This window comes from Hyalella azteca, unplaced genomic scaffold, assembly GCF_000764305.2.
Source record: "Hyalella azteca isolate HAZT.00-mixed unplaced genomic scaffold, Hazt_2.0.2 contig5366, whole genome shotgun sequence".
Taxonomy (NCBI): domain Eukaryota; kingdom Metazoa; phylum Arthropoda; class Malacostraca; order Amphipoda; family Hyalellidae; genus Hyalella; species Hyalella azteca.
This window is the reverse complement of record NW_025935560.1, coordinates 487,884-514,977: the sequence shown is the minus strand read 5'-3', so window position 1 is coordinate 514,977 and position 27,094 is coordinate 487,884. Positions and strand designations below refer to the sequence as shown.

General features: G+C 38.0%; 2 protein-coding genes across 3 annotated transcripts; both read left to right on the top strand.

Annotated features, from left to right (window-relative positions):
• The first annotated feature begins 1,184 nt into the window (after positions 1–1,184).
• LOC108681180 (cyclin-D-binding Myb-like transcription factor 1) lies at positions 1,185–10,935 on the top strand. Of its 2 annotated transcripts, XM_047880390.1 has the most exons (10): positions 1,185–1,437; positions 1,880–2,062; positions 3,701–3,813; positions 5,076–5,169; positions 6,222–6,356; positions 6,708–6,889; positions 7,133–7,284; positions 8,217–8,383; positions 8,599–8,620; positions 9,057–10,935. In XM_047880390.1, exons 1-10 carry the CDS (start codon positions 1,351–1,353, stop codon positions 9,773–9,775), a joined length of 1,854 nt encoding a protein of 617 aa, XP_047736346.1. In that variant the 5' UTR covers positions 1,185–1,350; the 3' UTR covers positions 9,776–10,935. The 2 variants fall into 2 exon arrangements, with proteins under 2 accessions (XP_047736346.1, XP_018025673.1); XM_018170184.2 differs by lacking the exon at positions 8,599–8,620 and having other exon boundaries at positions 8,217–8,405.
• Positions 10,936–12,916: 1,981 nt separating this feature from the next.
• On the top strand, positions 12,917–26,143 carry LOC108681140. The gene is made up of 15 exons (XM_047880393.1): positions 12,917–13,161; positions 14,242–14,371; positions 15,957–16,004; positions 17,353–17,546; positions 18,451–18,574; positions 18,839–18,997; positions 20,140–20,147; positions 20,338–20,451; positions 21,326–21,486; positions 22,144–22,349; positions 22,681–22,797; positions 23,189–23,309; positions 24,595–24,811; positions 25,157–25,329; positions 25,666–26,143. The coding sequence occupies exons 2-15, from the start codon at positions 14,247–14,249 to the stop codon at positions 25,762–25,764; spliced, it is 1,866 nt and encodes a 621-aa protein (XP_047736349.1). The 5' UTR covers positions 12,917–13,161; positions 14,242–14,246; the 3' UTR covers positions 25,765–26,143.
• The last annotated feature ends 951 nt before the right edge of the window (positions 26,144–27,094 follow it).

Here is a 27,094-nt window from a genome sequence, read left to right as displayed (position 1 = left end):
TTTACCACCCAGTCTAAGATACCCCAAGAGCTGGGGTAACAAAGACCATCACTTTTTTTTAAATTACATAAAAACTATGAGAGGCAGGAGCCAGCAATTTATGGCAAGGGAACCTAGAGTATAGACTTGTATTTTACATGTTTCAATTCAAGTTTGATTTAGCTAGTAAAAAAATGTCATAATTTTTTTAAAAAAGTGGTCTAAGTTACCCCCTTTGACGGTACTAATCAAAATTTTTTGTTGTAAATAGATTTTCTTGTTAACTGGAGCTTTTGCTAATCAAGGTTCCACTGTTAGTACTGTAAATATGTTTTTAGGAGTATCACTAATATTATTACACTGTCTTATGGAAATGGCCACCATTTTTTTGGGATAAGATACGCAAATTAGGTAAATCACGTTTAAAAGCCAGCACCTGTGTATGTGTTTAACTTTTATGTAAGAAAAATTGTTTAATATGGTAAATATTTTTTTGTGAAGGCTATTGTATCATTCTTATCAGCAATACCTTTCCAAAATTGCACTTTTCACACTTTTTTTCAGGGATTTTTAGAGGGAGTAAATGTATGATTACCTAACTTGCTTTATGCTACATAGAATGATAGATATTGAAAATGTTGAGCTTTACACCACTGTTTTTAGTTTGCGATATTTGATTAGTTATAGGTACTGCTACAACATCAACATTTCTATGAAATGTGGGACAACTGTCCCAATTTACCCCGCACATCCCTTTTTACCCCATTTGATGGTAGTGCGTATGCTGTCACAAGGAAATTAGAAGTTTCATGGTTTGGTATTATTTTTTTTATCAAAATTTTCATGATCAAAATAATTTCATCAACAGTTTTTTAGTGGTATTCATATCAGACTGCTTGCCTACTGCAATAAAATCATGTCTGGTTAACCACACATAAGGCTCATAAGCAAATGTTTCTCATGCAGAAAAAAAAACATTTCTCTTAAATAACATCTCTAATTGAAATATACCCAATTTTTAATATTGCTACTTAACAGCCTCTACTCTTGCCAAGTTGCCATCACTTCTAAAATTTCACGTGAATGCAAACAGTGAAGTAAATACTTCACATAAAAACCTACTTACTACACAATAACCAACTCCATTCTCTCACCCACCAACCCCAAATATTCATTAAAAACATACTTGTGATTCCTCAGAAGGCCTGGAATTTGAAAGAATTAATGAAATAGCATCAAATGGTTATCTTAATAGATCAGAAAGGGTGAAATTGGATCTTCGTTTTATAGGTTAGCTGTTATTTTCAGATCTGATTCAAAATCTAAAGCAGGCCTATTGTGTAGAATATCTGGTATTGGAGAAGGCATCTAATGCAAACCCTATGCAATGTTGTCAAAAGTAGTAACCTCTCTGTAAAAATGGTGATGAAAGCAAGTTCAAATATCCATCAAGATCAGGTAAGTTGGATTCATTTAATGTTTTCTTTTCACATGTGACTAAGCCACCTATTGTATTTACAGTCCAAACTCAAAGTTTTTTTTAAAATGAAGTAGATTGTTAAAAAATTTATGCATGAAGACATTCATTCCATTTATAGTCTTTCAAAACTGCATAGGAAAAAGTGAAATTTTTCATAATTTTTAGAGTGCGACATGCTAAATATATTGTCATTTGGATAATTTAAGGCTTCAAGCCAAAAACTATTCTTTCCAACATTCACTAAATTACCTAATGATAAAAATTTTTATAATTATAACTTATTTGTACCTTGTGCCACACAAATGACACCACACTGGTAAAAAGTCAGCTTAAATGAAAATCTAAGCTAAAAAGTTACATAAATTCATTATCTGTTTAGTTTCAGATGTTCTTATTTATTTACACATTACATTTTTGCAGATTAAATCTACTGTGCAAACTGTGAATAACGGCAGTTCAGAGAGAAGTTGGCTGTGTGCCCGTCCACTCAAGTCAAAAAAGAGGCCACTACCTGAAACCTGGATAACTGGCACCTGGAGTGAAGAAGAGATCCAGCAACTGAAGGAAAATGTTTCCAACTACTGCAAGTTGCATCAACTTGTGGTACATATACCTAAACAAGCTCCAAGATTATTGTATTCTTTTCTAGAGTATTTATTCCCAAAACCATAAAATAGGATGACTTGGACCAGTTTTGAATTTTGAAGGCGCATCATTATTAAACTAGCTGTTTGACTTAAATTGAAACATGCATATGTTAGGCCTGTACCTAAGGTTTACTCACCAATGTGTGCAGATTTCTCCTCTTCTTGAATTAATGTAGTGTTAGGAAAAGTGGGTGGTCCAAGTCACCCCTTGGGGAGTGACTTGGACCACCCATAGCTAAAATATGGGACATAGTTTGAAATAGGAGCTGGAGGACTGTCTTTTATCTCCTCTGCCTCCCTCAGAGTTCCCTCACAAATGCTCATGATCATCTATTACCGGTATAATTTGCTAGTCTTTTGTTTAAATTTATATGCAGCTTGATGAAGTCAGAAGTTCAGTCAGGCTGCAGGAAGGCTCATTGAAAACTCAGAGACAGTTTGCCATTGCTCATCCAGGTAGTTTTTTACAAAAATCCTTATCCATAGGGGCCATAATCACTGCACCGTATGTGTCTTTTGAAAACAATGCTCCTCTTCTGCGCACTTGAAACAATTTGGCTCCTAGGCTCTGTAATACCTACCTGTATTTTCTATGCACTCTGTTAAACAAAACAGACTTGACTATGTCCTACTGTTTGGCAGCTTTGGTTATACTCATTTTCTTTTTTCTTATTAAATCTACAACTATATCTACTTCATCATCTGTGTAGTTCCTGTAGGTGTAATACAAGCCCATACGGCGCTTGAAGGTCCTAGGCATACTGTAGGAAAGTAAGGATGTAGCTGGTTCATTCACTGGTTTGTAGGCACAATATGAATATAGAACAATAAGTAACCTGACAAAATAAGTAGAAAGCATTAGTAACACTTGAAAAAACATAAGTAGAGTATGATAAAATGCTGTTTTTAATTACAATATGATTTGGGGGCGTTTAGACTGGTCCAAGTCACCTTATTTTGTAACTATTACAATTGGCTTAGGTTGGCTTCAATGCACGAAACTGGAAAGCTTGTAGTATAATGTATCAAAATTATGAGACATTCTGTATAGTAGTTGAGTAATGAGAAGGGGTATATTAATAGGGTACACAATTTATAGTTTTTAGTGCTCAACATGATACAAAAAATCACACAGTAAATGTGTACTAAATTATCTCTTTATTGCATTGGTACCGGTAGGTTATTTCATGGGGACTACTTCAAGAGCGATCAACACAATTTTTTAAGGCATGAGCTGTTTTGAGTTATAGGGTCTTCTTTTCTTAAATGTCAGAACGGTCCAAGTCACCCCATTTAACAGTAGGTACTTCTCACTATGTTGCCCATGCATGTGTATTATATACAGAGATATATATATGGCTAAACTGAAATACTTCTCCATCAACTCCTAAGAATTGGGTTTTAATTTACCTCAGCATGAGAGCCTATCTTTCAAATGTTCTACAATTCTATTTGTCTTAGTATTAATGCTTGTGGTTCAGATATTCTTCTGGTTTCATATGCAGGTATTTTAATTGTTTCATTTAATGTTTTTTTCTTCACCATTATGATAATTTTATTCTCTATATATTCCCAAAACAAAAATTTCCAACAGGATCCATCTGAGATTATTTTTACCATGACCAAGACACAACGCAGTGGCTTCTACAAAGAAATATCCAAGAATATTAATAGACCGCTGTTCTCAGTCTACAGAAAGGTTATCAGGTATGACTGAACCTATTTTTAACACGTTTTTCTTAGCTTAGCTTCGCGTTTGTTTTTCTTAGCTTAGCTTCGCGTTTGTTTGTTTGTTTGTTTGTTGTTAACATTGACAACGAAAATTAGCCCACTTCTGATTGTTCTAGAGATCTGAAATTCGGCATGCAGGCTATTTTCGCCTAACAATTTCAGATACAATCATAAAAACTAGTAATTAGAGACCGCAATTAGTTTAATTGAGTAAAGTATATATACTATATATATAGTATGACGTGCGGGCGCTCACGTTAATAGACGAGCAGGCGCTAACGCTGCGTATCATCGATACGTACGTCAAGTCATACTTAATCAAGTCTTAATCGTTTTTCTTGTGGACTAAAAAGTAGAAAATAAAATACTTAAAAAAACTTTAAAAAAACACGTTTTTCTTGTGGACTAAAAAGTAGTGTTTGTTTGTTGTTAACATTGACAACGAAAATTAGCCCACTTCTGATTGCTCTAGAGATCTGAAATTTGGCATGCAGGCTATTTTCGCCTAACAATTTCAGATACAATCATAAAAACTAGTAATTAGAGACCTAAATTAGTTCAATTGAGTAAAGTATATATAGTATATATATAGTATGACGTGCGGGCGCTCACGTTATAGACGAGCAGGCGCTGACGCTGCGTATCATCGATACGTACGTCAAGTCACGCTTTTTAGTCCGTGCAGCAACGGACTAAAAAGGAGAAAATAAAATACTTAAAAATACTTTTAAAAAAAACACGTTTTTCTTGTGGACTAAAAAGTAGAAAATAAATTATGGCTCACCCCAATAACGTGGCTCGGGCTGTACGTTCACTATTAAATTTCCAAAATTCGTGTGTTGTGTGCTTTTCGCTTTAATCAGAAATCTGCCCGACACACGTTTTTTGAGGCGAGCCATAATTTATTTTCTACTTTTTAGTCCACAAGAAAAACGTGTTTTTTTAAAAAGTATTTTTAAGTATTTTATTTATGATTTTTGTCAGGTTTTACCATCTGATTGGAAAAATCAACTACGGTATAGCTCTTTTCTCTCCAATATTTTGTATGTATGTTTCTTGCGTGTATATGGTAATAATCATTGCAATTAGGTTAACTTTGTGATATTTTCGTCTCTTAATAATTATTGAAGGAATTATAAAATAATAATTTAATATTAATTTAATATCTGTAAGTATGTTTTAGAACATTTTATCTATAGAAGCCCATTAACCTATTAGCTAATTGTATTTATGTGCAGAATATATGATGGAAGCAACTATTTGGGCCGGTACAGCACGGAAGAGCTGGAGCGTCTCAAGGTCTTGCATTCGAAGCATGGCAACGACTGGCGGGTGATTTTTTTATCAATTTTGTGTAACTAAATTTTTTTACAGGATTTTTCAATATTTTGGCTTTTTGAATTAAATACTTTTCCAGTAATATACGTAATCCTTATATCACATGATTGTGTCTTCCAATATTCCAATGTTATTAAACTTCCAATAATAATATTCCAATATAATTAAACTAGAAGTTAATTCCATGAATTCAATTTTAGTGTCACAGAAGCATAGGGATTTGAAAATGCCATCACATGATATACATTCCATAGTTAATTTAAAATTATTCAATGAAATGAAAATATAGCAATCATTAAGTGTATCCAGTGATTTCATTTCTAGTTGAGTAAAAGAACAGTGAGCTGTACCATGTTCTCTATGCATTAATATGGTTATCAGTGTTACATTAATACAGTGTTACATTAATATGAATGTAACACTGATAACCATATTAATGCATAGAGAACATGGTACAGCTCATTACGGTATATGGTATACTGTATATTACGGTATATGGTTATTAGTGTTATATTAATAGGTATATACAGTGGGGGGAAATAAATATTCGTACACTTGAAAAATCGTATTTTAATGTATGTAAGTACACAAACTTAACAGGAAAAGTGATTTAAATTATGTATAGAGACGCATAGTATTCAAAAATACTATCAAAAGAAATTTGCATTGAGATTTAATTTCTTTTGATAGTATTTTTGAATACTATGCGTCTCTATACATAATTTAAATCACTTTTCCTGTTAAGTTTGTGTACTTACATACATTAAAATACGATTTTTCAAGTGTACGAATATTTATTTCCCCCCACTGTATAGTACGATATATGGTTCTTAGTGTTACATAAGTAGTGATATATATTACGATATATGGTTATCAGTGTTATATTAATTTAATACCTATATATTACGGTATTTGGTTGTCAGTGTCATACGATATATATATTACGGTATATGGTTGTCAGTGTCATATAATAAATAGGTATATTACCTACGTTATAAGGTTGATTGTCACGGTAAGTACGGTAAGTCAGTGATTGTCTATTTCAGGCCATTGCCGCAAAGCTTGGCAGATCATCATCAAGTGTGAAGGATCGCTGCCGCCTCCTCAGGAACAAGACTGGCAACAGAGGCTCCTGGACTGAACAAGAGGAGGACAGGCTGGCCGATGCTGTTGAACAGCAGGTCTTGTTATGCTCAATGATATTTCATGTGCTGGTGTAGACATGAAATTGATGTCTTGTATTCAAAATTTTGTGCGAAATTTAGGGCAATATCTATGAAATTAATGGCATGTTTTCTATTGCTGGCATGAACCTTATGGCAGAATTGAGAGATATCAAAATATAACCCTATGTGATTACGGCAAGATAGCGCACTGTCCTAGGTTTTCAAGAAAGTTTCATGAGAGTTAATGCATAGAGCATGAGTATATTTTCACGCATTGCTAAAATTCGTCTCATTTTTCTTACATTCATAAAACTTCTATCGTCAATTAATGCAGGTAAATAACTTGACTAAATATATCCTATTTAGGTTGGCAGGATTGGGAGCGCAGCGGCGGACTACAGCGCCGGCATCGCGTGGTCGGCCGTGGCTGTGAGCGTTGGCACGCGCACCGAGAAGCAGTGCCGGACCAAGTGGCTCCACTACCTCAACTGGAAGCGCAACTCTGGCGTGACATGGAGCAAAACTGATGATCTGCAGCTCATCTGCAGGTGCTGACATGAGTGCAAGTGCAGTACAATGTACATGTTGCATAGTAAGCTTATTCGATTGTTATGTTGAAGTATTTGTTGTGTAATGTACAAATGTAATCGTCATTAAATTTGCCTACTTTTAAATTGGTGCTTATTTTAGGCAGTAACATTGAAGAACCTTTGTTTGTGTACCGTAGAAATTAGTTAACTGCAAAACTTAGTCCTATACCGAAAATCTGATGTTTATGGGTGTCGTGTCAGGCTGAGCGTGTGCGGCGTGTTGGAGGAGAAAAACGTAGACTGGGCGGCCCTGGCCCGCGGGTGGCCCGCGGTGCGGTCACCTCATTGGCTGCGCTGCAAGTGGTGGACCCTCAAACACAAGCTTCAGTCCCGACACTGCTCTGGCTTTAAAGGTGATTCTTCACTGCAGACAAGCTGCGATTATTTTCAATTGAGATCACAAATCAATGAGTGAATAGCTGTTATGCGTGAATACTTTGCAATGTTACCAACTGCGTGGATCGCATACTAGATGCAGTTTTAAATCTATGAACCAAGGGATCATTTGAAGTTTTGAAACGTTGTACCACCAAGTATGGAAACAATAAACAATTGGTGCGTTACAGTAATAAGTTGAAATTTTCGCTTTTCTTGTATTAGTACTGGTAGTACTCTGGGGACCTGTGCAATTTTGTCCTGACGGCATAAGTTTTTCATTGTAGTGAAGCTTTGAAGGCCTTTATACGTTATGTTATATTGCTTTTACGATGCCTGAAAAAGTCTCTTGACTTGCTTACACTGGAGAGAACTTCAAAAATGTATTAGTATAAATTGCATTTTGAAGGAGGATCTCGTTTCGAAGGAGGATATATAATTTATGTCGTTGCTCTTTTCATCATTATTGATTCAGCAGTCGGAAAAATAGGGCAATCAAAGCTAAATCCTTGCGGAAAAATTTCAACTCAGTTGAGATCTTTGGTGATGGTGGAAACAAACCCCAGAGTTATTAATTTATTGTATGACATGGTTAGAAAAACGTTTGTCTTGATTATCAATTATCAATTTACTAGTGACGGTATCGGATATGACTAACTCGAGAAATCGTCAAAACAGTTTGTTTGTAAACCCATTATGCGCCATTACTGTTATTTGTATAATTGCTTGATGAATATATTCAGTTACCCTCAATAAGGGAAGGGTTGTAATAGAAACTTTATTATAAAATTCTATTATTATTACCTCGAAAAAAGCACCACTCATGTAGCTATCTGATAACTTGTTAACTTCTCATGGAAGAAACTCCACTTGTCAACTTTCATGTTAATTAATATTTCCCGTTGAGCAGAGAAGTGCCGTGAGCTGTACAACAGCACCCCCCGCCCCGTCCTCCTGGACACCATGATAACCGTACCAACAACCACGACTTGTTCTCCTGGCGCGGCAGATGACAGAGACGTGACGCCTGCCTTGCCTGCTGGTGTCAACATCAGGATCTGCATCGCTGCACACAACTTCGCTGACATCATAAACTTCGGTGAGATGCCAGGCGTCAACCTGTTGCTTATGTGCTGACATCATTAACTTCGGTGAGATGCCAGGCGTCAACCTGTTGCTTGTTTGCTGACATCATTAACTTCGGTGAGATGCCAGGCGTCAACCTGTAACCTGTTGCTTGTTTGCTGACATCATTAACTTCGGTGAGATGCCAGGCATCAACCTGTTGCTTGTTTGCTGACATCATTAACTTCGGTGAGATGTCAGGCATCAACCTGTTGCTTATGTGCTGACATCATTAACTTCGGTGAGCTGTCAGGCATCAACCTGTTGCTTATTTGCTGACATTATGAACTTCGTGTGATACCAGGTGTTGAGATTTTGCCTGGATAACTTATGAATTGGTAGCAATGGTTAACTTCCTAAGTTCCTAGCTAGGTTCATTGAAATGAATAGTGAGACCAGAGCCATAAATGATGCAGTGAATTTTTACAACGTTTGATGGACTCTCTTTTCTTTTGAAGTTGTGTCCACATCATGAATCATAAGGAAGAACGAAAATTTATGTTTATCTAGAAGATGTTATTATGCATGTTGTTAGAAGTTATTTCTTGCCACATGAGTTTCTTTACTACAGAATTCTGGAACTGAGTTGCTTTGAACTGTAATCCTATGGTCTTTTACTTTTCAGATGGCCCTGAGGAAGAGAGACAGCGGATGTTACAGCGGTTGTTGCAGTCAGCTGTTGTGGTAACCGAAACTCCGTCGGGTAACGATGTGTCCGAGCTGAGCAATCTCTCCACTGTTGACTTTACTTCTGGTGAAGCGGATAAGATCTGTGGTACTTCAAATTATGAGGTCTTTAGTGAAGAGGAAGCCTCGACAGATGCCGGCGTTTCTTTAGTGACAATGGACTCGGTGGCGTCTTTTCTTGAACATTCTGGGAAGAAATTCACCGTAGCCAACACTCAGGCCCAGAACATAAAGGTGACAAGCATTGGGTCGTCGCTGAAGGCCTCGAATTCTGCTGTCGACATCACCCCGTCGTCATCAGTGGCTGGTCTGCTCAGTAGTAACACGTCACTGTGTATTGATGATGCAACTTACTGCATTAGTGCCGGTGACCTATGTGGTCTCACCGGCTCTGATGTGCTAGTCATAGGCAGTGAGGTTTGTGCTGAAACTGACAATTGTTCACGTCACGACGGAGATGACGACGAATTCGCTTTAATGACTCGTCATGACGTTGATACAAGATCGGTAGTACGCACTGGCACGCCGATTTTAGAAGTTTCAAATGATGCCTTCAGTGGTCACGTTTCTCTGAATGTTTGTAGCGACGACGCGCTCGACCGCATCGATGTAAGGGATGACGCCAGGGAGGCGCTGGGGGGCACAGCGAATACTTGAGATGGAGGGCGGTTCGACCATCATTTTCACGGCTGATTAACTCCACGCAAGGGAGGCAGTGGCGTCAAATACTGCTAATTTTCATCTGATACGATAAGTGCGAGCTCTGATGTCTGCATCAAGTTAACTTTGTGAAGAAAAGGAAGTATTGATGGAGGAACAGGGCCTTAAGGAACCTAGCAATGGATGGCAAGATACCGACCTACGAATACTGGTGCATCGATTGAGGGCGCGTAACTCGTAGAATAACGTTCATGTGAATTGAAGGTTTTCATCGAGCACGACAGCGATTTTGCTCTACTTCAATAACTTGAGTAATCAATTAACACAGAATCGTGCTGATAATTGTAGAGTCTGATGACTTTTGCCTTGGCCGGAAGTTCCTGCTTGCGACTGGAAATGAAAGTGAACAAAAATGGCCTTGATTCTTATTTCTAATTTAACGACCCACAACGTCAAGGACCTCAATTGTGCAGTAATCCCACGATGCAGTAATCGCAATAAATAATATTCCCGTCCCCAACATTTGAACAAAAACAAACTTAGCATCTGGTAAGATTCAGGATAGGATTCCTGAATCCTATCATCATTTTTGGGGGGATTAGAGGCGGATGTCAAAGGATTGGCTCGCTGGTAGATCAATGGTCAGTGAAACTACCCTACGGGTCGGAGAATATTTTGGTAGGTGCTTTTCTATTTCATCTTATTACCATTTATTGTGCACGCTTATGGTTGATAAGAAGTACAGGTTCTAATTGAAGGGTAAAAGATTTTGTTTTCTTCGTGAACGGTGTTATTGGGCTGGTTGTTCTGATCCGGTGCCAGGCCAACATGACCTGATTACAGCCACCGCTTCAATGTATATTATATTTTATAGTTAGGATCTTTTATTGAGTCGTTTTCTAATATGTTCCTGGCTGTCGAAAAAGTAATTTATTTCTCGAGCCTTCAAGTCTTAATCTTCATTGTGATAGTGTTGATTGTTTGCACAGTTGAATTAAGTAGTCATTAAGTATTATCATTTCCTTGAATTTCTGTTTATTTATGTTGATTTTATCTATTTATTTACATACTCGAGTATTTACCAGTTGCGTTTTTAGTGTATTTGCCCTCACTGTGATATCTTAATTCTGGAAATAAATTTAAACCATTGATACAATTTATTGTGCTTTATTTTTCGTCATTATTAATGAAATCAAACAACATATGCACGGCATAGGAACTCATCTTGCATTAGCGCAAAGGGTGCGTTTAATAATATAGTGCTTATTATTTTGTTGTGTTTGTGCTTCATTCGCCTCCGTTTTCTGCTTCATTTACTTGCATTTTCTGCTACATTCACCCGCATTTTCTGCTTCATTTACTTCCGTTTTCTGCTTCATTTACTTGCGTTTTCTGCTACATTCATCCGCATTTTCTGCTTCATTTACTTCCGTTTTCTGCTTCATTTACTTGCGTTTTCTGCTTCATTTACTTGCGTTTTCTGCTTCATTTACCTGCGTTTTCTGCTTCATTTACTTGCGTTTTCTGCTTCATTTACTTGCGTTTTCTGCTTCATTTACCTGCCTTTTCTGCTACATTCACCCGCATTTTCTGCTTCATTTACTTGCGTTTTCTGCTTCATTCATTCGCGTTTTTTGCGTCATCCACTTGCTTTTTCTGCCACATTCACTTACGTTATCTGCTTCATTCACTCGCGCTTTCTGCTACATTTACATTTTATGCTACATCCTCTTCCGTTTTCTGCTACATTTCTCTGCATTTTCTCCTTCACCCGCGCTCACGAGTTTCCCTCTGACGGCATTTATGCGCAAAGTTTGGAATTCATTTGCATGCCTTCAATTTTTCGGCTCTTATAGCCGGAGTTCGCTCATTTTTCGATGCGTTAACCTAGAGCTACTTATTCCTAATCCTCTTAATCCTTACATCTATTCTTGTTCCATTAATGCATGGTTAAATGAACTTTTTGACTGAACCGAAATTACTGCTTCATTGCATTCAGTTTGGCTTAAATTTATAGATTCGCCAAAGTTAGTTGTTGCTCATCTAAATGGAGTGCCTACTATCTAAGACTGTATAGATAGTGAAATAACTGCTAGACCAACTTAAGATTAAGAGTAATAGACTCTATGTAGTAGACTTGTTTTCTTTGAGGAGCAACTTGAGCAAGAAATACGTTGAAGGAAAAGGACAACCCTTCTTAAAAGTCGAATTAGCTAGCTGATTACGGTAGCATGAAGTAGTTCTTTGTTTTGCTGCGATGGGCGGCAGTGCGGATTGTGACACGAATTTTCAGAACTCGAGCTAGTTTATCATGACGCCTCCAGGTGGCGGCAGTGCCCCGGCACCTCCAGGTGGCGGCAGTGCCCCGGCACCTCCAGGGGGCGGCAGTGCCCCGGCACCTCCAGGTGGCGGCAGTGCCCCGGCACCTCCAGGAGGCGGCAGAGCCCCGGCACCTCCAGGGGGCGGCAGTGCCCCGGCACCTCCAGGGGGCGGCAGTGCCTTGGCGCCTCCAGGGGGCGGCAGTGCCCCGGCACCTCACGGCACTGCTGCTGGGGTTGAGAGCGCACCTCGGGGTTTCCCTCAGCTCGCTACTCGCAACACAAACTTAATTTCGGTCGTAAAATTCGTTCACACGTCAGCTGAACTTCATCAGTACAACTGCGCCTACACTATATAGGTTCGATTGAAACGTTGAAAAATTATGCAGAGTGACGAGGGTTCAACGCTACCGACTATGCCGGCGAATGTGGCATTGGGTTATCTAATCGATCCTTATCAGCCTGCTGCGCGGTGAAGTGCCAAGCTGTAGTTATCGTCAATGTTCTGCACAGCTCACGTAGCTCCTGTTGCTTTGCAAAATATCGGGACTCGGCGGCAACTTGCATTTTTCCATTCATGTTACAGTGATTTGTTCTAAATTAAAAATCTTGAGCGAAACATTTTTTTAGTAACTAAAATCATTCAAAAAAGAAAAGAAAAAATGATACTCAGATAACCCAAGCCGTATTTAGCGGCTACTTCTCAAATATAGTACAAAAAGAAATCATTTGTGGATGGCTGAAAAATAAGTGTTTTTGAAAATAAAATAACGTATTTGGCTATGCAACGAAGAAAATATTTTTGCGACGTTTTTAGCTGCGAATGCAAAATAATTTTTAAATTTGAATTTTTTTGGCCCTTGCAGATATTACGGCAACGAAATGTAACATTGAAATAAAATGTAACTTTTCTAAAACTTTGCGTCAACTCGATGAAACAAATTTATATTTCACTCCAAGCATTTTGCACAATCTTGCGTTGATTTAGATTAGCAGTGGTATAACCGTGTCGGCTAGACCGAACCTACCTAGCTGCTCAATCCGCAGTTAATGCTGACATAGCAGGTGAGTGCTTCATTGTAATACTACACACTTCGGTAGTTGTCGAATTCTATACTATTTCTTACCTACTAAAGACCGTAATTTCGGCGGAAAATAAATGATAATTTACTTGAGCTCTAGAAAACATACGACTACTGCTACTTATTGTTTTCACCTGACAGTATTTCTCGATGCTAATTTTTGCTTGGGATAGGAAAATTTTATTTGTAATTAACTTTAAATCGCAAAGGAATCGCTTCGCAGATATGAATTATTTTTTTTTCATCCCCTCATAATTTATTTTTGAATTTTATGTTATTTGCCCCTACGACGTTAAAGCAGATCGTTATTTATTTAAAACTTCCCGCGATATGTTCTTATTTTGTTGTCATGAAATTAATACAGGGCACCTTCTTATTTGTAGTTTTCAAGTATATCGCCGCTGAGGTCGTAATCGTGAATTATCTTGCAACATATAAATACAAACAGAAATAGAATTATATTCGCATGTATTACCTACATCACCTCTGTTTGTATTTAATATTATCTTTTGGGATATCAACTAGACAAACAAATTTAGTATAATATTCTTAAACCTTTGTGTTTAGCTAGCTCTCTTATCGTTAAGCACGAGTATCTTGACGATTTATACCATGAGTTATAAAAACTACATCATAATGAGTTATTGTGTGAGTGAAAGTTGTTATTCCTATGAGTTTTAGGTACATTACCTCAATTAATCATTTTATTGTGTTAGGTTCCTATTAGCTTCAAAGACAAATTATTAATTATTTATCGTGGCAGCGCAACAGATGTTATTCCTATTAGTTTAACGTACGATATCTTGAATACTTATCGTGGTAGCGCAAGAGATGTTATTCCTATTAGTTTAACGTACGATATCTTGAATACTTATCGTGGTAGCGCAAGAGATGTTATTCCTATTAGTTTCACGTACGATACCTTGATCAATTATCGTGGCAGCGCAAGAGATGTTATTCCTATTACTTACTAGTTAATAGTATTGCTTATTATTATTAGTTTCGCGTACGGTAATGTGATTAATTATCGTGGCAGCGTAGATATTATCCCTATGAGGTGCAGGGACGATGGCGCTGATAAGACTCCGTGGAGGGCGGTTGGCGTGGCTCGCCCTGACGTGCGTGTGTGTCGTGGTCGTCTACATCGTGTCTTCTAACAGACTCTTGGACGTGCGAGACAGAGTGCTGCTCAGGTACGTGGTATCTTTGTTAACTTGGGTCACGTCTTATTAAAAGGTTCAGGTGGGTGCGTAGTTTTGTTTCTCGTTGTTGGACGGACTAGAGTAGTGAGTTATGCCATTCTCTACTATACGTATTAAGTTATTCTTTGATTTTAACACTTGAGTTATGAGTAGATATTTCTTTATTTAGCAGCCAGAATACTTCTTTCTATTTGTGTATAGTTCTAATCTGCTGTTTTAGACCTGCTTTTTTCGTAACAAGAAGTGTTCAGTTGCAAGTGCATATAACTTGAATATAAATGCACTGACAAGATCTGGTAATCTCACACATTGCAGACGATTCAAAGTTCACATCTTCTATTACAGCGTAATAGGTAGATATTTCAGTTACATAACTGGCCGATTTTGTCATTGCACAATGTAAAGATATCCAATGCAATATCCAAAATTGCAGATGTTTAAGATCTTGCAGTATCCATTAAAAGACCTTGCTATGACACATATTGCACATCTTACGCTCGCACAATGATTAGCGCATCGTTGAAAATTTGCAAGAACACAAATTACAAGTCTTGCATTAGCACAATGTTAATGTATTTTAATAGCACAAATTGCAGGCATTGCAATAGCATGAATTGCATGCCGTTCAAGAGCACAAATTGCTGGTCTTGCCTGCAAGTTGTGCAATACCTCGTCTTAAGACATTACATATTAAGTTAAGATTTGGCTGTAGCACAAGTTGCAAATCTCTGGAGTACTATTTACCTTTCGATATTGAATGAAATGTTATGAAATGAAATGTTACGAAATGAAAATGCATAAATGAAATGAAATGTTATTGAATGAAATGCTATTTTATTGCCTGATTCGTGCTTTAAATAGTGAATAATTTTACCTTGTCCACTCAGCGTGTTTACTCCACTCATTGAACGGAATGAATTTCGTGTAGGAATAGTCCAGCTTTATAGTTAATGACGATGCACCATAGAATATATTAGTTATTATCATTGTGACATTTGAATTCCTCGGCATGTTGCACGAATTATTAAGAATGCAATGAAATACCGACTGGCAATCGCATGTGGTGTTTGATGGCTGGTGTATAGATTTGGTGAAGGTTTTCTTCGCGTTTTGGGTTTTGGTGTTTGTTCAAGCCTTAAAATATAACTGTAAATCATTTAATCGTAATCGATTCGCTGATATCTTTCGAAAAATTATTAATTTGCTCAGTCCTTTTAGTAAACGTTAAAATATTGCTGTAAATCTCATGATCGAATGATGCCTCTGATCGATGCCTCTGAAAAACTGTTTTTTATTTTAGTTTATTAATTTCGAAACTTGAGTTCTTTGAAACACGAGTATTATTCAGTTTTTTTTTTCAATTATTCGGTGTCTTTCAATGTTATTTAATCTTTTAATGTTATCTAATTTTTTTAACAAATGCATGAGAGTAATTTTGCTGTCAACATCACACTCAAGGGCACGCCATGAAACTCACACGACGCACGGAAGACCTTCTCTCAAACAGTCTCCGATATTTTACTGGTTTCATAGTTATTTTTTATTTGGTTTGTATGATATTTTATTTGCTTTGTAGGCAACTCGTCGATGATGCTGTGGAGAGCGGCAAGTCCCTGAGATCAGCGTGAGTGAAGGGGTATCTTTACATCTACGGCGATTCAGATTCTTTATTGTTGCGATTCCATTTTATCAGGCCTTCTAAAATTTGAATTTATAATTTTTTCGATTTGAAACAATGCTCAATTAAGGAAAGCATTAATTCGTCAAAAAATCTATAAATATTTTTTGCCATAGTGACACCAACCGAACATCGGACACTGTTCGGCCACTTGGAAAGAGAAGGTGATTACTGATTAGTAAGAGTATGATAAACAACTGAAATTCGACCGCTCCATATGCAGCCCTATATTTGCTAGTCTTTCTGTACGGTCGGGGCACCTGAAATCGGCTAGTATTTTACGACTACGACCATTTAAAACGGACATTAAACCATTTCTTTTCCGATACTTTAGCCTTGTTTGATGTCTCTCGCATCTTTGGGTTCGTTATATAAGTAGAGTTGTCATCGGTTAACGAAGGTTTAATGTGTTCCCAGTTTCCTGATATCATCAATCAGCATCGACCGTCGTGCTAAATCTTTGAACACGGATATCCCAAAAATATTTATTAAACGATTGAAGTTCAGGATTGTCATGAAAAGACTCATTTATTCAGCGCGAGCCATAACTCTTGCCATGTAGTGGTAGAAATTTTGAATACCTACACAAACCAAAGAATTGTAGGTTCATATTTAGAAGTGCTAACTAGTAGGATGAAGTACGAATCTAAGCACCTTTGATTTCAAAGGTCTTTTATAAATTATGAATTAGCAAGTATGATGTCCATGGTGAGTCACATCTCTCAAAATCATAACAGAACGGCCTCGCCTATACATAGAGGCTGGCCAGGATTTGACAGGTAATCGAGAGGATTTTTGTCGATCGAAAGTATTAATGAAGCATGTTTATAGTTGGATCGAATTCTTATTGAGGTTGTTTTCTTCAATTCACAACACCTTGTGGTGAGAAATACGCAAAACTCCTGGCATACATATGCTGGTTATAGTAATTTTATCTCATTTATCTGCTTCGAGTATAAGCAAAACAAGTGTGATGGCAACAGATGGTAATATTCATCTCTCCCTAGTCTGAAGCATACTAGTGTGATGACAACAGATAGTAATATCTCTCCCTAGTTTGAAGCATACTAGTGTGATGACAACAGATAGTAATATCTCTCCCTAGTTTGAAGCATACTAGTGTGCTGACAACAGATAGTAATATCTCTCCCTAGTTTGAAGCATACTAGTGTGCTGACAACAGAAAGTAATATTTATTTCCTTCGAGTATAAAGCAAACAAGTGTGATGACAACAGATAGTAATATCTCTCCCTAGTCTGAAGCATACTAGTGTGATGACAACGAGTGTTCCAGCAGTCCTGGCCACATCGCATGTCAGCGCCCCAGTCTGCCCGTGCTGAGCGATGACGTGATGCGGTTCTTCCACGCGGTTGACGCGCTGCAGTGCGACGCTGAGCCTGACTGGGTGACCGTCAGGGGCAGCGTCGCTACCATCTCCACGCAGGCCAAGCTCAGACACGCTGGTGACATCAAGTGCGTTTTTACTGGTATGTATTTGCGGCTTTTAAAGCTTATTTGTTTACATTAACGTATTACAACACAAGCACTCAAATATATACTCTCACAGCCCTCAGAACTGCGCTCTACAGCGTGTAGTTCCGGTGGCTTTGAGCGCGTATGCTTGTGATTCACTGGTACGTATGTATTTACGGTTTTTTCAGCTTATTTGTTTACATTAACGTATGACTGATTCACTGGTATGTATATGCAGTTTTACAGCTTATTTTAACGTATGACTGATTCACAGGTAATTTTTTCGGTTTTGACAGCTTATTGGTTTACATAAACGTATGAGTGATGCGGTGAAGGTGTTATGGGAGAAACCAGGTCAAATTCAGTAAGTCGACTTTTATCTTCTATAAGAAACGTTTAATTCAAGTGTTTCCTAATTATTTCGATTCCTATTCCTACACTTTGATGTTTAACCATGACTTGAAAAAACTCCGCATGAATTTGTTCAAATATTTGTCAAGCTTTTTTGCTACTGAAGCTTTTATCAATTGAATTACATATTTTAGTATATATTTTCATTTAAAAATCATGTTTCTTCGTTGTTAAATGTCAATTAGACACGAATGAAAGTGCGTGTAAACTTCAAAGCGCTCTTCAAATTTTCAATGCTAACCCTTGACTTATTTACAGCTTATTTGTTCAGTCGTACTATGTTCAGTCTTAAAATGCCTAGCAAATTACAGACCAGGCAATAAGTCCAGCAGCTATCTCAATCAATCGTCAGCTATAGAAAGATCGGGATCCAAAGGCCGGATCCCTTGTGAATCAAGTCACGAAAAATTTAAGAATCGGCAACAGGCCATGGGCCTATTTCTTCAGTGCCGACACTTCTATTCTATTTATTCTATTCTATTTTATTCTATTCTATTCTATTTGTAGACGTGATACGCCTGCCTGACGACGACAGCGTCGAGGACGGCGCATCGGTCACCACATCCACAAATTTCACCTTCACCGCTTCCGACTTCGCTAAGGTCTCGTGCACTGCTGCGGACGGCCAAAAGTACGTCTGGAAAACGAGTCTAATTTTTGTCTGATTCTCTATTTTCCTGCAACCATGAAATTCATCTTTTCAGTTTTTTATTCGTGGATTAAGAAATTTAATCCGTTTATATCCAAGATAGAACATAGTATATCGATAGTTTAACATGGCAATTCGTTTGCTCGTAGGGTAGAATTGTAAACTAAATGAATTGAAGATTTGTAAAATATTAAAATTCGAGAACAAGATGATCCTGCGTTGGTATGACAGTGTCTGATGCCGCAGGTGGCACTCGGTGGCAGCTGGCATCCGCACCAGAGCCGTCCAGCCCGCCAGGAGCTGGGCTGACATTCCTAAAGACAGCCTGGGCGTGAGTGTGCTGGCGCTGGGCCTGGACTCTCTGTCGCACAACACCTTCATCAGGACGCTGCCCAAGACATATGAGTGAGTGCAAGACTGCTTGTCTCGTACCCTAACAAAATTTAGAGTCGCCCCAGCTTCTGGTCTCCTACCCTAACAAAATTTAGAGTCGCCCCAGCTTCTGGTAATCCAAATCAGAAGCTGCCGCGTCTGTAAATTTTCACTGGGTAGCGATTCCGGCAATAACCTGATTTAAATAATTTTTGCTTTTTAATTCTTGATTTAAAAAACGTCTCAAGTTTAACAGAGATTCTTAAACTTTATCTAGATTCGTAGCAGTTTTAGAGTTCAATTCGTTGATAGTGCTTGTATAAAGCCAAAATATCTATTGCGTTTACCATAAAGTTGAAATTTATGTTCAAACCGCATGCTGATATAAATAAATTGTGAGAACTATAAATTTTCACGAAAATCATTCCATTGTTACCTTTACTGTAAGAACTGTACGTGTTGAGCTACTGTTATTAGTTAGTACCTATATATAACTTGAGGGACTCTAATATGCTCATTGAATTTCATTTCGCTATGAGAATTGATCGATAAAAATATGATTACTTTATTAATTTTAACTTATTTTGTCTACTGGCATGTCTGCGTTGAACGAACGACTTTATTTCTTTCTAACTGCAACAATAGCAGCACACGTTGTTTACTTGCTCGAATAGTAGATGACAAGGAAGAGTAGATAACTTTTCTGATCTAACCGTGTGTAGATAACTTTTGTGATCTCCTCGTGTGTGGTTAACGCTTGTTAACTCTTCGTGTGAAGATAAAGTTTGTTATCTACTCACGTGTAGGCAACATTTCTGATCTACTCGTGTGTAGAGAACGTTTGTTATATACTCATGTATAGAGAACGCTCATTATCCACCGACGTGTAGAAAACATTCATTACCTACTCATGTGTAGATAACGTTTATTATCTACTCATGTGTGGACGTTTCTGATCTACTCGTGTGTAGATAACGTTGATTATCTACTTTATTGTGCTCAAAATATTGTGGGCAAAATATTGTGCATAAAATATTGTTTTGTAAAATATCGTGTTCAAAATGTTACAAGTAAAATATTGCGCTCGGAATATTGTAGGCAATCCGTTCTGAATACATTGGGAGCAGGCGCACTGAATTAAGGCAGGCATACGTCTCTGAATATTGAGTGGGCAGTCGCCGTGGTGCTTGAGGTTTTACGAAACTTTGTTACGACCGTACGCTAAGAATGAGGCTTTAAATATTTCCGTATCAATTATAAAAATTTAATAGTAGCCAGTAGTATTCTTCACCTAGAAATATTTTGATCTGGAAAGTTTAAATTGAAAATTTTCAGCCACATAAAAGAAATTATTATTGCTTGTACGCGAGCAGGACGCACGGAGCTGGAGCTGCCGGAGACGCGACGTCGCGTGGGCAGCTCCGCCCAGCGCGTCGACGTCTACCCCTTCATCTGGAACAACTTCAGGGAAGCTGGATACGTTACGAGTGAGTTAAGCTGGATACGTTACGAGTGAGTTAAGCTGGATACGTTACGAGTGAGTTAAGCTGGATACGTTACGAGTGAGTTAAGCTGGATACGTTACGAGTGAGTTAAGCTGGATACGTCACAAGTGAGTTAAGCTGGATACGTTACGAGTGAGTTAAGCTGGATACGTTACGAGTGAGTTAAGCTGGATATGTTACGAGTGAGTTAAGCTGGATACGTCACACGTGAGTTAAGCTGGATATGTTACGAGTGAGTTAAGCTGGATACGTCACACGTGATTTAAGTGGATACGTCACACGTGAGTTAAGCTGGATACGTTACGAGTGAGTTAGGCTGGATACGTTACGAGTGAGTTAGGCTGGATACGTTACGAGTGAGTTCGCTTTTTCACATACCATCTAGTTCGTCGGACGCACTCTTTACACGTTTCAATAATATTGTTATTTGTTGACCAATTGCATAGCAGGATTGCATTAAATCTCCTCACTCTTACTGAAACTGTAGGACCAGTTCGAGCTTTTGATTTTTAACTGACCAATATTTTTTTTCTATCTCATGAAGGTACTAATGAAAGAGTTTGATTGTGTATCGTTGAATTCATAACGTAAATATCGTAATGAAATGCTACGTAATATCTAGGAAGGAGCCCTTCTTTCAATCGTGTTTCATTAAGAATAACGAAGTTTAAAATAATGAAGATTAAATTTAGCGAAGTTAAATTATGAAGAAATTATAAGCAAAACTGGCATTATTTTTAATGTAACACACGTAATATCTGTAATATGTTAATGCAGGATTTAAGAATAGAAATATCGTTATAGCTAATACTATTCACTCATTACGTACATAATCGTCCTCTGCACCTGCCATCAGTGTACGCTGAAGACCAGCCCCTAGCTAGCACCTTCAACTACCGCCTACGAGGCTTCGAGACGCCCCCGACGCACCACTACATGAGGCCCTACTACCTCGCCCTCCAGCAGCAGATCAGCCGCCATGCCAACCTCTGCGTCAGGGCCAAGCCAAGACATCAGGTCTCTTGTTGCGCTCAAAACCTTGAACTATTTTCCTGCTGATGTTTACTTTAGCCAGCTTTTTGGTATTGATTACTAACAATGTTATATTATTACTCTAGCAACTTGATAAACTATGTAATTATGTACAACTAACGTTCATGTTTGCACTATTTGAAACATCACTCTGGAAGTATCCACTGACCTAAAAGTTTCCACTGACCTAAAAGTTTACACTGACCTGAAAGTTTCCACTGACCTGAAAGTTTCCACTGACCTGAAAGTTTCCACTGACCTGAAAGTTTCCACTGACCTGAAAGTACGAGGACTTACCTCAGTCGAGTTATGGTGCCGTGCTATCAATACTCTTTCTGGTACACGAAGCGGCTTCAGTAGAAGTAAGCGGCCTGAGTAGACATAGCTGCCAATTTCTCGTCTTTGGTTTTTGAATTAAGCTTGAAAAGTCGTCAGTTATTGTCTGCTGATGCTGCGAACTCGTAAGTGTTGTTGACAGCACGGCCCCTGGTTCCAGGGCCTATACTTTCAAAAAAGTTAATAGATCGTAAGTTCATCAGTCAATCATTGACGTCCTTTCAAGCAAAATCCACCAATCATAGACAAGAAAATAGAACGTAAGTACTTACGTTCACTTAGCGAATTTTGAAAGTATGGCTCCAGGTGTTCTTGGACTACGTGCACAACTTCATGCTGTCGTACCGCTCGTCCCCGGTGTTCGGCTTCACGCTGCACGGCGAGCTGAGCCACGACGACGTCAACCTCGTCAGCGTCGCCGACGACGACCTGATGGCGCTGCTGGCGCGGCTACACGGCGACGGGCTGCTTGACAGGACCTTGCTCATGGTCTACGCTGACCACGGCCACAGGTCTACGATGAATTCAATCTTTGTATTCATTTGTCTACGTATTCAACAAACTTTTTGATGTCATTTGTATCGATTGGCCTGAGATCGAGAGTTACCTTTAGCAGGCAAATGTACAAGTTTGAAGTTCAGAAATTTTTTCGTTTGTATGAGTATTTCATGCATGTTGCTTTACCTATGATGGTTCACATTGATATGCATACTTGTTCAAGATATTTCAATTTTATGAATCAAGTGATGAATTTTTCCTAGAACATGGTTTTTATTTGCGAAGTTAATTAATTGGAGCGTTCATTATGAATATAATTTGTGCATGGTCGCTAATTATGTGCAGGTTTGCGTCCATACGCAGCACGCAGCAAGGCAAGCAAGAGGAGCGACTTCCTTTCGTAAGCTTCGTCGTCCCTCAAACGATCAAGAAAAATTTTCCAGCAGCCTACCAGAACCTAGTGTCAGTTTTTACGCTTTGATTTGCTTTTTTTTCATACAATTGCGTTTGCTTATGCTTTGTATGAAAAGCAATGAGTTTTTGTGTGTGGGGTTAAGCGTTGTTATCTGGTGAGAACAACCGACAATTATAACAATAATATGTAATAATAATAATGTATAATATATAATAGACAATTAGTGATATGATTCTACGAGTTAAACTGCATGAGTATATTTGACACCTTTTCAAGACTTCTGAAACAGATTACTTCGACGTTCATTTTATCTTGAATTCTTTAAACGGAAATAGATTTTTCCTGCATAGCGGAGGTATATTTTTAAAAATTTTCTCCGCTATGTATGCGATATTTTACTATATTCCGCAATGCTAATTAGACTTAACATTTGATAAGAGCGAACACGGAGCGGCTGGTGACGCCTTTCGACGTACACGCGACGTTGGCCGACGTCCTGCACTACACGGGCGCCAGGCTGGGCCAGACGTCGAGTCGTGCCATATCTCTCTTTAGCCAGGTTATTGACTTAATATAATGAGCATTTCTATTTAATTGTATTAACTTAATATAATGACGATTTCTATTTAATTATGTTAACATGATTTAATGATAATATCTATTCAATTAAATTAACTTAATATAATGATTACTTATATTTAATCAAATTGACTTGATATAATGATAATTTCTATTTGTCCTTAATAATCAAATGCTTGACATCAGTACCAACCATGCCCTGATTAAGCGTAATAAATGAATAAACTATAAACTTTAGCACTAAATATTTCCTTTTGATAATTTTGCATCACTAATAACATAATACATAACATGAACACCAAAATCGGAGCTTATATATATTTCTTTCGAATCTTTAGTTGAATAGCTCCAAAGATTCCGAAAAAAACACAATCAAATTAAGTTCAGGAGAATTTACTGCAACATAGGTGTGAGACTCGCCTGTATTTCTACATTTTTTATTCTGACGATCATTAATGAACAAACTATACAAACTATATTCTATATAGGAAATGCGATGAAGCGATCAATTCACTTACATTTCTCCCCTTTACCAATTAATGTTTTTCTTGTGGTTGGATGTCTATTCAGACGTTCCTATAAAGAAATTTAATTCATATGCAGTTTGTTCATTAAAAGTATTAATATATTCAGTGTATTCCTAATATTTTGCTGCAACGCATTCGGTAAATAATATAGGCACATGTGCTAAAATTCTTTTGGATTAACAATGACGTTGTATGCCAATAGTCACTATTCAAACTCTGTTAAACAGTTAGCATAGTAACTATTTTTAAAATAAATGGAAAAAATGAATTATAAAATAGAATAAAAATTAGAATCATTATTCTCGAGAATTATGAGCATAATACGGCAGAAATAACCATAATTATATTTTCCTAACCGCACAATGCTAATGTACGGTGGACATAGCATTAGTATACGACATAATTTATCACTTTTGTTAACATTGCATTTAGTTAACGTGGTCACCCCAAAAACATTTTATTATTATAATATTAAGCCATTAAAGTTTTATGCTGATGCCACACCATTACGTTGACAACATCACATCTGTGTTTTGTGCCACGCCATCACGTAGACATCACATCTGTGTTTTGTGCCACAACATTACGTAGTTAATATCACATGTGTGTTTTGTGCCACACCATCACGTAGACATCACATGTGTTTTGTGCCACACATCACGTAGACATCACATCTGTGTTTTGTGCCACACCATCACGTAGACATCACATCTGTGTTTTGTGCCACACATGACGCAGATCCCCGCGACGCGCACGTGTAGCGACGCGTTCATAGAGCCTCACTGGTGCGCGTGTCTGACGTGGGCGCCGGTGGCCGTGACAGAGCCGCGCGTGGGGGAGGCCGCCGCGGCGCTCGTGCATTACATCAACTCCTTCACTGCCCCCCATCGCGGCCTGTGTCGCGAGCTCCAGCTCCAGTACATACAACTCGCCGCTATATTATTGCCTAACTATGGTGAGGTCTTACATATAATGCTCCCTGTTTATGGTATATTATTGCCTAACTATGGTGAGGTCTTACCTATAATGCTCCCTGTTTATGGTAAGCCGTGTTGACTGCTCCTTAATAAATATGGCGAGTGTTCTGGACTGCTCCCGAATTACGGTCCCGAATTATGGTGAAGCGTCGCCTATATTGCTCCCTAGTTATATAATTATAATGAAGTTCTTGAACTTCTCCCTAACTAAGGTGAGTCTACGTCAGGAGTGATCCCTAATTCTGATCTTTCGTCGGTCGAATTGTCGCTTGAAAAAATCCAGTGCGTCTTACAGTGTTTAATCGCTGCCTTCTGTCGAGCAGGTGTGATGTCGTTCAAGCAGAACGCGGACATGGACGGCTTCGTGCCAAACCTCGAAGCTCGGACGCCCGTCACGGAGGAAGTTTATGAAGTTCACATCGTGACGACGCCTGGGGGGGCGCAGTACGACGCCTCGCTCACTTATTCTATACGACAGGACACTTTCTCCGTCAGGGTGAGCATTGCGTTCTAAAGTAGCTCCTGGAAGCCCTTATGTTCACACTCGATCTACGTTACAAATTTAATGGTAATATTAATTATTAAAACGCAAAATATTTATCAGATACTTCCTGGTACAAGACACCTTTCTTGTTGCTGTTTTCCATTGTTGTTCCAAGTGTTTCCAGTTACGGTGAGGTTGGCTGGTGCATGCTACAGCTATACAATTGTATTGTTATGTCTATGCTAAAAGCATGTGCTCGCCTTTTGTTCATCTACGACATTTTTGCACTTGGTAAACGGTTTAGTCAAGATCTTACTAGTGATGATAATAAAATTATTTCGTCAACAGATGGACGACATCAGCCGCACTAACAAGTATGGAGATACGTCTAAGTGTATCATCAACATTGACAGTTCACTGAGTAACTACTGCGTGTGTACTGAGTAACTGTCACTACTGGCCTGGCATGACTGCTCGGTAATTATCTGCAGCTACTTTATGGAAGGTTTCTCATCGGTCGTTGTATCAACGATTATGGGTGATAGGAATTTGATTTTTTAGTCAAATTAGTGAGAATTGCTGCACGATCTCATTTCAAAGTGACGGATCCAGTTATAAAATCGGCCAGGGCTTTTTATCGTCATTACATGAATTCAGAACTACATTCTGGATGAGACGCGTTTATGTGCTTTAATTTCTAGGAGGAAGGAGTTTGTTCTCTATCTTCAATATATTTCCTCTAGATAGTAATACGCACAATAATCTACAAATATTCAAGTGCAGTCTTTCAGAATGGTAGCGTAATTTTTCGCTTTCACTTCACTTCTTTGTTTTTTTTTTTTAATTTACTGTACGAAAATCTTAAATTTCTTTAAAATTTCTTATATCCTATAAAATATAAGGATATACATATACTTTTATCCTATAAAAATTAGTCATTAATATCAGCATTGAATTTCTTTGAATTTTATCCACTCTTGAAATTTATAGTTCTAGTTCACAGCGTGTAAATAATTTTGAGACGCACATTTCGACTTTATGAAGTTTTAAATGCATTTAATATGTGCTTCCATCGCGGGACACCTACTCAGGTTTGCCTTACTTTAGAACTCCCTCGTGAAATTCCATCAAACTTACATAAAACTAGTCACCTTTTCTGGTCAAAAAAGATGTCACAACAACCAAGCAGCTTTAGTTGTGTATATGCAAAAATCCTAATCCTTTTCGCTTAAGTTTTTGCCTTAACTAATCTTTTCCACGAAAAGGTAGAAGATGAATTAAACTGCCTTATTATGCTAGTATGTAGTACGATGCTAGCGTGCTTTTTGTCTTGGGTAATATTTATCATTTGGGGTCAAAACCTCATGTTCTCCGAATGCGCGAATTTTACTTAAGGGTTCAATGAACGTAAATTATTATTTATTAAAATATGTTCAAAATTTTTTCCTTATGCTAGAGCACAATTGATAGACTGTTGAGAAACATCTTACTTCAAGTTGAGTGCGATCGATTTAGATCTTTTTATTCACAAATTTCGTTCTTCTGAGGTCAATACCACGATATAATCTAAGTTACAATGCTCTTCCTTGGACTGGAATTTCCGATCACTTCCACAGTCATTTCATCCGTTCCGCTTTCTGTGATATTGGGCCTGGCAGCACTATTTCCTTTAGTTGGCTGTGGTGGTCCTGAATATTTACTAAGTTCTTTGTGTTAGTAATTGCACCGATTTAGGAGTTATTTAACGATTCTAGATAACCATTTCGTTTGTGTAATG

What these genes read in the sequence shown, in the direction of transcription:
- LOC108681180 (XM_047880390.1), top strand. Translation starts at nt 1,351, where the DNA reads ATGCAAACCCTATGCAATGTTGTCAAAAGTAGTAACCTCTCTGTAAAA. An exon ending in GATCTGCAGCTCATCTGCAG is followed by an intron (nt 6,890 to 7,132) that starts GTGCTGACATGA and finishes GTGTCGTGTCAG; the next exon opens with GCTGAGCGTGTGCGGCGTGT. An exon ending in TGCTGACATCATTAACTTCG is followed by an intron (nt 8,621 to 9,056) that starts GTGAGATGTCAG and finishes TTTACTTTTCAG; the next exon opens with ATGGCCCTGAGGAAGAGAGA.
- LOC108681140 (XM_047880393.1), top strand. Translation starts at nt 14,247, where the DNA reads ATGGCGCTGATAAGACTCCGTGGAGGGCGGTTGGCGTGGCTCGCCCTG. An exon ending in GGAAGCTGGATACGTTACGA is followed by an intron (nt 20,452 to 21,325) that starts GTGAGTTAAGCT and finishes ACCTGCCATCAG; the next exon opens with TGTACGCTGAAGACCAGCCC. An exon ending in GCAGCCTACCAGAACCTAGT is followed by an intron (nt 22,798 to 23,188) that starts GTCAGTTTTTAC and finishes ACATTTGATAAG; the next exon opens with AGCGAACACGGAGCGGCTGG.